We start from the raw sequence: 12,028 nt of genomic DNA, 5'->3' as shown, positions 1-12,028 counted from the left end.
TATTTCAATTAGCAAGTTCAATACAGCTCTCAGCTCCCAGGTGTATTTGTATTTAAGCAGCACAGCAGGTTTGGAAATATAAATCCCAGCCACAGGCAGATGCGACAAATAGGTGTGGCTGTGCCAGCATAGGAAGGCCCAAGTATTGCCAACAAACAGCCTGTTTGCACAGAGGACCTGAACACCCAGGACCATACCTTCATTTCTTTCTGCCAGCCCACAAAATCAGCTTGCTATGTATAAATTTAGAGTTGGTGGTGTTTGGGAACATTTTATTTTGTACATGACAAGATTTGACACCATGTCAGTTAAATAATACAAATTTACATTCATGAGGAATGTTTTTAGAAAAGTCAACTTAAAAAAAAAGATCTCCTTTACCCTTAAAACCCCATACCACCCATCAACATTTTACAGTGGAAAAAAACAAAACAATCTAATTCACATTCCCTCCTAACCCCCCAATGCAGGACAGTAGTTGAGTGTAGTTTACAGTTCATCTTTCACATCTGTGGATTCCTGTGAAGACAAAAAAGAGAATTAGAATATTACTTTTGGAAAGTGGAAAAAGGTAACAAGAACTGCCCCAGAAGAACAGAATTTTTTATTACCGTCACTGCACATTAGATTATCCTGCTATGCAAACATAACAGCAGTGGCATCAAAATTAAGTAGGTATAGTACAATAAATACTGTTTCTCAAATTTATTCTTACCTAATCTGACATTTAACAGTAGGAAATTACATTGCTGTAATCTATATATTTGCACTAGTCACAGGGTATCATCTTGCAGGTCTCTTCCAAAAGCAACCCAAGAAAGCAGGCCCAGTTTGGACCTCATAGCAACTTTACAAGTTAGTACTATCAAGAAGCTATGGTATTAGAGGAGTTCAGCATATCATCAAGACATAATTAAAACTGCAGCCATGAGCTAAGTGATGGCTGACTTCACATGACAGGTGAACTGTTCAGAAGCAATGGTATTGTCTGGAATGTTGTTCCAAGCCTGTATTATAAGCATTTAAAATTACACAATTACAAACAACTGTTCATGTTTTTGCCCACAAGCTGTGGAAGTACCATGGATAATTATCTTTACTAGAGGATTTGCTACCCTTTTCTTGCCACTGGGCACCGTTACCATCTCTAAAGCTTAACTCAGCTCCAGCTTTGAACATACCTCAGTGTCATCTTTTCAAAATACTAGTTTAATAATAAATTTGTTCTGCAGTTTTCTTCCCCCTCCAAGAAAAGCCTGGAACACCTGACACTAACATCTAGTGTCATGAAAGGCAAAGTGAACTTTATTGCCAGGTAGCATCCACAGATTAAGGTGCACATAAATATTGGCAAGAAAGCATCAAACCTGAGACCCTACCTTCTGTGTATCACTGTCCTCAGCATCAGCATCCAGTTCCTCTTCATCCTGCTCTGCCTCCTCAGCTGCATCTTCAGGCTCTTCAGGTTCCTCATCCACCTGTACACAAAGGTCACAAGCAATTAGCTTTACTTGCTTAGGTTGTTTAATTAGTTGTGCACTAGCTAAATACAGGCTATGGAAGTATTCACTATTATTTCCTAACATTTGCCACCAGCTACCTGAAAGAAAAAGTAAAATCTGTTTAGCACTGGTCCACTCCAGCAAAACAGCCAGCAGAAGTTCTTGCACAGCATTAGGAGAACCTGTATTACTTGTACCCATTTAGGAATTTCTCCTCATTATAGAGACTGGAGCCAAAGGCCTGTGTGCCTAGTTTACTCCTGTAGAGCCAGCACTTGACTAAGGACAGGAATATGCTTAAGTAGCATAATGAAACAGCAGAATCTCAAGCAGCTACAAAGAAGCGCAAGGAAGGAGAACATGAGCTTTAAGTACAGATTCATGGCTGGACTTTTGGTGGCCCACTTAACTGCAGGAAGCTGGATACATTTCATTTTATGCAAGTGAATGAAGCAGCTGCACTTTTTAAGATGGAGCAACAGTAGGTCAATTATCAGTCTAAGTGGAAGACAAACTAACCTTTGCATCCAGGTCAATGTTTAAACTCAAACGAAGCATCCTTTCTATTCTGTCCCCATATTCCTTAGTGTCCGGCAACATATATCCTGATCTCAGAGTTGCAGTTTCAAACAATACCACTGCAAGATCTGAAAGAGTTTTGTCATCTTCATTTTCCTAGCATGGAAGAACACCAGAAAATCAAGAGAGACCTGTTAAAGCAGGTTATATGCAGCCAAGTCAGCCAATGTTTCACTACTGTATTTAATTACCTTGACCCTCCTCAGCATGTCCTTGATCAGTGGATGCCTGGGGTTAATTTCAAATGTCTTCTTTTGGCTGGCATAATAACTGAGATGAGAAATTACAGCACTAAGTGCTAAGTTTCAAAATACAGGACCCAATGAGATCTTTAAATCTACATGCACTGGTTACAGTCACAGTAACAAGTGAAATCCCCTCCTCCTTTAATACTGGTGCAACTATAGAAAGCATTCCAGTTACTAAGTTCATCTTTTGCAAACAAATGGCAGATACCACATGCCACCAATGAGTCTTGCTCACCAGGTAGTTTTACATACTGGGCTTGAAAATAACAATTTAAGGCTATAATGGAGACTAACTTGGTTGTAAAATGACCTTAAAAACACCCAGGATCATTTGAACTGGGCAGAAGCTTGTTACTGGGCACACCAAGCCATTTCTTGTCTGCTACTACAGTACTGGAAGCTTACTTTGTAGATATATCCTTCCCAGTCTGGTAAGCTTGAGCCTTCATGATTCTTTCCATGTTACCAGACCATCCATACTGACTAGCCACAAGAGCACATGGAGATTGGGTTAAACGTTGAGATAGCACAGCTTTCTCAATCTGTAAAGAAAAAACCCCAAAACACCCTAATGTTAGTTCTCAGAGCTAATAGCTTATACTTAATAAAGTAAATAACTCGCACTTCCCTGTCAATTCAAGAATCTCTGAAAAATGTCTAAGGTGACATTTTAACTCTTTATCTTCCTGAATAAAGATGTTATCCATAAAGATTCACCCATGAAGACAGAGAAGCTACTGTCAAGTCTGTGCTCAAATAATCTGCAAGGTATGTTGTAGCAAGTATGACAAAAATAATCACTACATATAACACAATATTTTACCTTGTCTTTGAGAGCTTTGTCTTTCATCCAGTTTAAGAGGGGCTCAAATTCCTTTTCCAAGGCTTCCCGACTCTCTTTAGACTTTTCACTTTCTTCAAACTTAACTCCTTCTTTTGCTACATTCTGAAACCTCTTGCCATCGAACTCTGGCAAAGCCTGAATACAGTATTCATCCACAGGTTCAGTCAGATAGATCACTTCATAGCCCTTTTTCAGCAAACGCTCAACAAATGGTGAGGACTCAGCCTAGGATGAAACATTTCAGATATCAGTTTAATTGCATTCATAATAGCAGCTACGAAAACCTGTACAACTATCTGGCAAATACTGCAGTAGTAACATAAATATAGAGTCTCCACATTTACAGTAAATAGACAATTCATAGCATCTACGGTACTAAGATGACAAGCTATAATATACTGCACTCCTTCCCTCTTTCTTTCACTCTTACACACCTCCTTTCTGCTGGCACCAGCCATGAAATAGATTTTGTCTTGCTTCTCTTTCATTCTTTCCACATACTGATCAAGGCTTGTGAGGTTACTTTCATGATGAGACGACTGGAAGCGCAGAAGTTTAGCGAGCCGGGTACGATTGGAGTGATCCTCAATAACACCAAGCTTCACATTAGTGCCAAACTCTTTCCAGAATGTGTCGTTGTATTTTTCCTCTGCAATTTTCTTGATCATATCAAGAGTTTTGCGAACAAGTTTCTTTCTGATCACCTAAAAAAAAAAAAAGCAGTAATACTGAGTTACAACAATAAGTATTTTGAATAGCCCTCAATGCAACCTTACTTCAATACAAATTCCACTTTGTATCCCTGATCTGAAATAGACAAGTAATCTGTAAACAGCAATAACTGAGTTTCCTTCACATTAATTTCAGAGCCATGCAACAAAATTCATCAAGCTATTAAGTCTCCTAAACTTTGCTGCTGTTGTGCTTACAATGAAGGAATTTAAAACCAGTTAGCTTACCTTTAACAATTTATGCTGCTGAAGTGTTTCACGGGATACATTCAAAGGAAGATCATCAGAATCCACCTAATTAAGAAATAAAATTTTCAGTATATCTGACAATATCTGAAGCTAAAAAAAAAAATTAAAGTAATATTTATAATACTTACAACACCCTTAACAAAGTTAAGATACTTGGGCATCATGTCATGGAAGTCATCGGTGATGAACACTCTTCGAACATACAGCTAAATTACAAGAGCAGAGAGCACCCAAGTTACTTTAGGGGTTTTTGCTTTTCCACAAAACCATACCCACACACTTTTCTGTCCTACCTTAATGAAATCACTTTTTTTGGATCCATATTCATCAAACAGTCCACGTGGAGCAGAATTAGGAACAAACAAGATGGATTTGAAAGTGACTTCCCCTTCAGCAGTGAAGTGGATGTATGCCATCGGGTCATCATGTTCCTGTGATGAGAAAACACTTCCAATTAACATGGGGAAAATACCAGTGAATTAATAGGTTTCCAATAACAAGAAAGAGTTTGGCAAATAAGTGCAATTATTTTACAACTAATCCAGGTAGCTATGCTTTGCAAGAGTCTGTCATGGAGACAGAAGTTTAAGTTACAAGAGCTGAGTTACTCATGTAAAAATAGCTTTCCTAAGTAACCCTCCTGGAGACCTCTCCCAAGTTTTGCTGGATTTTAATAAGCTAGTCACAAAAAAAGTTACCAACAGGACAATAACCAATAGTGTTATCATCATACCACAGTTAAGATACTCTCAAGTTGCACGTTACACTGTATGATACAAAGACAACACTTCTAAGAAACTGTCTCCTCCTTTCTTCTACCACATGCAACAAACAGCACAACTCTCAGACTAAATACAAATTTCCCTGTAACATTTAAACACATCAGTAAGCTCCCCATGAGCTGCAACATAATATACAAACCTAGACAAATTAACACTCAGATGGCAGTATCTTCTCTCTGGAAGAAAGATTAATTCCTGACTGAGATGTTATACCTTCCAAGCTCTCTGCAGTTCCATCTACTGATGACAACTAATTAATTCTTCTCAAATAACCCATTCTATAAGCACTTAGTTTTATTTACATAGCAAGAGATACTATAGCAAGCCTCTTGCTTTGGAATTATCTTGAAGCCCAGCGTTTACCTTGGAAAAGGTTTTGTAAAAAGCTTTGTATTCATCTTCTTCAACTTCTTTAGATGGTCTCTGCCAGATTGGTTTTATGTCATTCATGAGCTCCCAATCCCAGACAGTCTTTTCAACCTAGGTAAATAAACACAATAGTATTAAAAAGACTCATTCTTTACTTCAGGTTAGGCCAATTAAATGTACTCCACTGAAGCAAAACATAAAATAGCATGTAAAAATCCCAAACATGCTCTCAAAATTATGCAATGACCTGGACATTCTCATTTTAAGCATACACACTAGTGCAACACATGGGAACAAAACTTTAGTCTACAATGTAGTGTGTTCCATGTTCATTTAACACATTCACTAAGCACCAGCACTTCTGTTCTAATGTTACTCTGGAAAAATCTTCCCAGCAGAGTATGTTTAAATTTAAACTTATCAACAGCATCAGGTTACAAAATTCCACTACCATTTCCAGCAATTCATGCAAGTACTTATAATTAGCTGTGACCACAGCTTCACAAGGCTACTGCCAATCATCTGCCTGACTTCTACCTAGTCTGTTTCATTTAAAACCTTCTCTCCTACCATCTCACATTAAAAAGATTTGCTCCTTGAAAGCACACACTACTGAAATGCACCTCTGCAAGACTACCTAGGAAAATTACTATCTGACGTGAGCTACAAGATACCAAAGCTAACAAAGCTCACCTTCTTAGTTTTTGGTTTCTTTTCTTCCTCCTCTTCTTCAACTGCTGCTTCATCATCTGTTTCTTCTTCTTCTTTCTCCTTTGCTTCCTCCTCTTCAATGGGTTCTTCAACAGTCTCTGTCTAAAGAGACAACCACAGGTGGAGATTTGAAGACCTTGACTTCCTACCAGGTATGTTGTAGCATTCTCTCAAACAGTTTAATCTTTCCCAGCACTAGCCTGATTTCTGCTACTTGTCTGTACCAAACTTTTCTACAACTAATATTTTTCAGTTACTTTTTCATTAATACATACTTCCCTTCAATACACTGGGAGATCACCACACTCAAACTTAAGTTTCTCAATGCTTTACACATAATGCTTATCAGAGACTTGGTGGATTTTAAGTTGGTGCTACACTAAGAAAACATCACAACAAGCTTAAAATCTAAGACACTGCCCTGTTTCTTATAGAAGGGTATCTAGCTATGGCTCTGCTTGAAAACTTAACAGAGCTTCCATCTACCAAAGCCAGTGGAAGAAACATCCTTATTATTAATTAGCAGTGTTTTTTCTTTGGTAAAATTGTTTGAATCAGAATAAAACCAAGTTCCTATCAAGTTTGTGATTTTAGCAACAGATCAGCATTTGAAAAAAAAAAAAAACTAACAAACAAAAGAAAACTCCCTAGTAAAATAGTAGCCAAAAGAGTCAGGAACAGAAGAGTTTTAGAAACTGCACAAGAAGCAGCTCTATGGCAGGCCCTCAGCCTTCATGAAAGATCTGGCCATGAAGATCTTAACCAAACCTTATACTGAACAACGCTCAGTTAAATACACTTACCTTGCTGCTCCACACATATATGGGGAAGTTTATGAACTGGGAGTATTTCTTCACTAGATTTTTAACTGTGTCCAGCTCAAGGTAATCAGATGCTTCCTCCTTCAAGACAAGGCTTAAGAAAAAAAAACCAAACAAAACCAAACCCTTTTAAGTGCTGGACAAGTATTAGACAGTTTTATAGCAGAATATACATTTCTTATGCCTCTGAGATCAACCAACTGAGCCAGAGCATGGTGCTAATAACCAAGAGTGAGGGTTGAGCCACATATGGGATCATTCATTTAAGAGCTGGACTTGATGATCACTGTGGGTCCCAGCTCGGAACAATCTGTGATTTTTGCTGCAGCCGTAGCAATTCAGATTTATGCAAGTGAGCTTTTTTATTAGTTCAGCTCCCAGTAGCTCTTAAAAAACGCAATTCTTACTCAACCAGCAATTGCTTTCACTGACTGAGGCAGAACACAATATTCAAAAGTTTAAATGAAAACATCAAATCATATTGATACTTATCAGGATCTTGATGCACCCCCATGGGCTTTACTTCAAAACTAGAGCATCAAGATCAATTTTTTTACACTGAGTGCATCCTCCAGAAAGACATCCTCTAAATTCAGGCCAAATAAATTTACCTACTCATGAAAGCAAAGAGAATAGGACTAGCAAACTACCTCCAGTTTGAACTTTGCATCAGACTAGCCTCACTGATATATAAACAGCAGCCAGATTCCCAGCAAAGCTCTACAGCCCCTGTACAGGTTTTGCCAGGCCAGAATGAGCCTGAAGGGAGCTGAACTGTCTGGAATTACTTGCTGACAGTTGTAAAGACATTCATAGCTTTGTTAGCTCATCTAACAGAACATAAACTACATTACTACATTTATTTTTGGATGCAGTTTGTATTTTGCATATTTCTATTAAACTGAATAAAGCTGTATTACAAGAAGTCAATCAGTCACAAAGCTAAAGTCACTCACTTATTCCAGTAAGCAAAGTGTACCCACACAATCTTTTTTATTTTAAGACTAAAGAAACTTAATACTTACGTTATGGTTGTGCCACGTCCTAAGGTGTTCCCTCTTGGGTCATTGATCACAGAGAATTCATTTGAATCTGACTCCCAAATATGCTGAGTATCATTGTTGTGTTTTGATGTGACAATAACTCTGTCTGCTACTAAGAAAGCAGAATAAAAGCCAACACCAAACTGGCCAATTAACTCAGATGTTGACTGGCTATCATCCTGCATTTCAGTCATCTTGTTTAAGAATTCACTTGTACCAGACTTTGCAATGGTACCCAGGTTTTTAACTAACTCCTCCTTTGTCATGCCAATACCCGTGTCTGTAACATGAAGCATGTTCTTCTCTTTATCACACTGAAAAAAAAGAAGACAAAAATGCAGTTTGACTTCACTGTGATCTTTAGTACATGCCAAGGAAACTTGGTATATAGTAGGTATTCAAACATGACGAGCTACAATAAACTGAATCTGCAGTAACTATAGAAATGAGGAAGACTCTCCTTCAAAGCAGTCCAATACTTCAGCTGCTCTTTATAAAACCAGAAACATATCTTTACCACTAGAAGAGGAGTAGTCTTTGGTAGCGTTAATTGCAAGGGTCCTCATGTGGTCCTAGTTTATATTTGCATCAGTATTAAGCAAAAAAAAAGAAATTTAACGATGGAGCGTATTTTTACATTCTTCCACCACTTCTTTAAAAAGTATGTTTGTATCTAATCCTTCTTACCTTGATTTTGACTGTAAGTTCCTCATTGCCAGCAAGAGCATTTTCATCAGTTAACGATATCAACCGTATCTTATCTAAAGCATCTGATGCATTTGAAATAAGTTCCCGCAGGAAAATCTGAAATAGGAACCAGTAGTCAGGAATGGCAGGAGAGAAACAGACACACACCTCCCAAAATTCTAACATGATATGAAGATGAAGGCACTAACCTCTTTATTTTTATATAAAGAATTGATAATTAGCTTCATCATTCTGTTCACTTCTGCTTGAAATGCAAACTTCTCAGATTTTTCTCTGATTTCTTTGATCTGGGATGCATTTAGGCCATCTAGCTGGATAGCTTCTTCCTCTCTGTTAAGACAGTGAAAAACCTATCAAGGAGTCCCGTCCACAAACAGCAAGACTAATTTAATCACGAAGCAGCAGCAATAGCACTTAACTACTGATGCAGTACAAAATTACATGATCACATGAGTCAGGTGCAAGAGCAGCAATCCTCAACTACATTACCATAATCCAAAAACTTGACTGAAAATTCATGCTTGCAAGTAAGACTTTTTTAATAAAAGATTCAGGGAATAATACTGGTAGTCTTAAAGCTACTGCAATCCTCAGCATGTGGTACACCTCACAGGGGTGAGGCATTTCATGGTTACAGAGCTATTTCATCCACAGGCACTAAACTGACATGATTTATGATGTGCACGAGAAAACCCAAATTGAGTTATCGATACTCTATAAAAACAAGTTGAACTTTTCTGAATCCAAGTTCTCAGCTCATTTTTACTTAGAAGGAAACAGTCTTGACAGGAACGTTTTATTTCCCCCAACTGACTGGGTCTCTCTTTCGAACAGCATTCACCCCTTACTTGAGACATTACTGGTGCTCAAACTGACCCATTCAAAATCAGAGCGCCCCGGGTACCAACCTCTGAACAACTTCATCATCCGTTCGAGACCCTTCTCTGCTTTTGCCCAAGTCATCTTCCACAGTCCCATCCACATCCACCTCATCAGCTCTGACCGACACTGGGAAAACAAGGAAACCAGCGTTCTGAGCCCGATCCCCACACTAAGCACTGCCCAACTTCTTCGCTTACCCCTCCCCACGCCTTCAGGCTCAGCGCTGCCCCTCGAATCCCCCTCCCTAGGAGAGTTCAGCCCAACCAGAGACACGGGAGATGGGCAGTGGGAGGCACCCTCCTACCCTCCGCCCTCGCCCGTGATAGCGCAAGAGTGGCGCAGCCCCCTCCCCCCGCCGCCCCATCTCCGGAGAGGGCCAGGCCCGGGTAGGTCATGCGAGGGCTCGAGCATCGCTTCCCTCCCCGTGGGCCAGACTGAGGGGTCCCGCCGGAGACTCCCTCCACCTCCCCTCGGCGGCCTCCGTCCCCCTCACCCCAGCAAACAGCGGGGGGGGGGGGGGGGGGGGGAGGGGGGGAGAGGGGTTGGGCCTGTTGGCTGGGGCCCGGACACCCCTCCGCCAGAACCTTCTAGAAACCCGCAGGCGCTCACCGGCCAGGAGCAGCACACACGCCAGAGCGAGCCCCCAGACCGACTTCATGGCGGCCGTAGTGACAAGCGAAGAGCCGCCGCCGCCCCGGAATCCGTTCCGCGCAGCCGCCGATTCTACTGGAGCGCCCGCAGCCCTCCCCCTCCGCCTTATCAACCCCCGGGTGGGGGGGACCGCGCCATTCGGCCCAATAGCAGCGCACCACGCCAAACACGCAGCCAATGGAGAGCTTTGAAAGGCGGGGCTTTCGACTGGCGCCGCCAATCATAACTTTCCATGTGCGGTTTCCTGCTGTCGGAGCGTGGCCTGCGCCCATTGGCGGGCGGAGCAGCGCCAATGGCTTGCGCGGCCAATGGCTTGCGCGGGGGGGCGTGGTCAGCGTGGCCCCGCGCGGCGCTGCAATGAACGATGCGCGGTGTTTAACGGCGGCACAAAGCGCGAAACACCGCCTACGACCGCTTCCGGGGACGCCCGGGATGCTCATCCGGTCGCGGCGGCACTCCCGGGTGCTGAGAAGAGCTAAAAGTAATGATTTGAGTCATAACCGGCTGGGCCGAGCAGCGGGAGCAGAACCAGGCCTGGGCCGCCGTAGCTGCCGGCAGGGGCAGGGAGGCGCTGACGAGTCCTGCTGTCTGCCCCACCGAGTAAAGGCGGGAACGACGGGGGCCTCATGCGCCTTTCTGCGCATTGCATGTCGGGAGCTGTAGTTCGCGCTGTCGATGTTCAGTAGCGCCCCCTGCCATGGCTGGGTGCTCCTCACGGCCCCGCTGTTGTCCTTGTGCGGCAGGTTTCTGTCTTCCGGTTTCCAGCGCTCGTCAGGGCAGCCATTCTCCCGGGAGCTCATTAGCGCTCCTTAGCCTACCTTGGGGGCCTTTGTTTATCCACCCGCGGCCCTCTCTTCTCCCCGGGGAGTGGCGGCTCCAGCAGCCGCCTGTGGTGTGAGGGGACTCGGGACCTGCCGCCCCAGTGCCACCCTGCCGGGCACGGTCAGTGTGAGGGCAGTTGCGATCTGTGGCACGCTAAAAAGGAGCTCTGCTGCTCCAGACACCTTTCCCATGCATTTCCAGTGTCCCTGGCAGGGGTTGCAGCTTGGGAGATGAAATGCAGCCTGTGCAACTTCTGCAATGCACCGCTGTTAACAGCTTATGTTAATAAGCGACTTGAAGTAACTTACACCCCTCCTCATCACTCTGAAGAAGTCTGCCCAGGCTTGCGTGTGCGGGTCACCTGTTTCGTCTTACATGTTTAACTCTAGACTGGGGGAAAAAAAACACCGAATACCAAAAAAGCAAACTTGCAAGTGATGAACTTTGTACTTGGAGAGGAATGTATTTGAAAGAGATTGACCGGCAATGTTCAAGGCAAAAAATAAAAGCCCTCACTGTGTTGACAATTTCACAAACAGAGCTTAGTCTATCAGTAGCTGAAAGTCTTGGCAAAAATATGTTTATCATCTTTAGTTATACAATGGGCCAGATAGATCTTTTTTTTTTAAACTCTAAAACTCAATCTTGTACCTTTCTGTTCTCCTGATAACTAATGTTTATGGAACTTTACTCCAATTCTTTCCAGTAAAGAACCGGAGTAAATAATGACTATCTTTGGGTTTTTCTTAATGAAATGTCGTGCTTTAACCCCACCTGGCCACAAAGTCCTGTGCAGCTACTTCCTCTCTCCTCCTCTTGGGCTGAGGGAGAGAATCAGAAGAGTAAAAGTGGGAAAACTCATGGGATGAGATAAAAGTTTAATAGGTAAGCAAAAGCCATGCATGCAAGCAAAGCAAAACGAGGAATTAATTCACCATTCCCCATGGGCAAGCAGATGTTCAGCCATCTCCAGGACAGCAGGGCTCAAGCACACACAGCAGTGGCTTAGGAAGACACCATCACTCCCAACATCCTCCCCTTCCTCCCCCTTCTCCCAGCTCTCTACACTGACCATGGTGCCATATG

The 12,028-nt window shown here is 42.3% G+C and overlaps 1 protein-coding gene across 1 annotated transcript; it reads right to left on the bottom strand.

Annotated features, from left to right (window-relative positions):
- Positions 1–255: 255 nt before the first annotated feature.
- On the bottom strand, positions 256–10,213 carry HSP90B1 (heat shock protein 90 beta family member 1). The gene is made up of 18 exons (XM_063154317.1): positions 10,079–10,213; positions 9,496–9,595; positions 8,776–8,917; positions 8,567–8,683; positions 7,862–8,193; positions 6,819–6,930; positions 5,998–6,117; positions 5,299–5,415; positions 4,447–4,584; positions 4,282–4,359; positions 4,133–4,198; positions 3,608–3,877; positions 3,153–3,398; positions 2,735–2,871; positions 2,273–2,351; positions 2,022–2,177; positions 1,380–1,478; positions 256–519 (listed from the first exon to the last, which is right to left on the bottom strand). The coding sequence occupies exons 1-18, from the start codon at positions 10,125–10,127 to the stop codon at positions 490–492; spliced, it is 2,388 nt and encodes a 795-aa protein (XP_063010387.1). The 5' UTR covers positions 10,128–10,213; the 3' UTR covers positions 256–489.
- Between the last annotated feature and the right edge of the window lie 1,815 nt (positions 10,214–12,028).

This window comes from Melospiza melodia, chromosome 4 (genome assembly GCF_035770615.1).
Source record: "Melospiza melodia melodia isolate bMelMel2 chromosome 4, bMelMel2.pri, whole genome shotgun sequence".
NCBI classification, from domain to species: Eukaryota; Metazoa; Chordata; class Aves; order Passeriformes; family Passerellidae; genus Melospiza; species Melospiza melodia.
The sequence above is the reverse complement of the archived record's forward strand: the minus strand, read 5'-3'. Positions and strand labels throughout refer to the sequence as shown.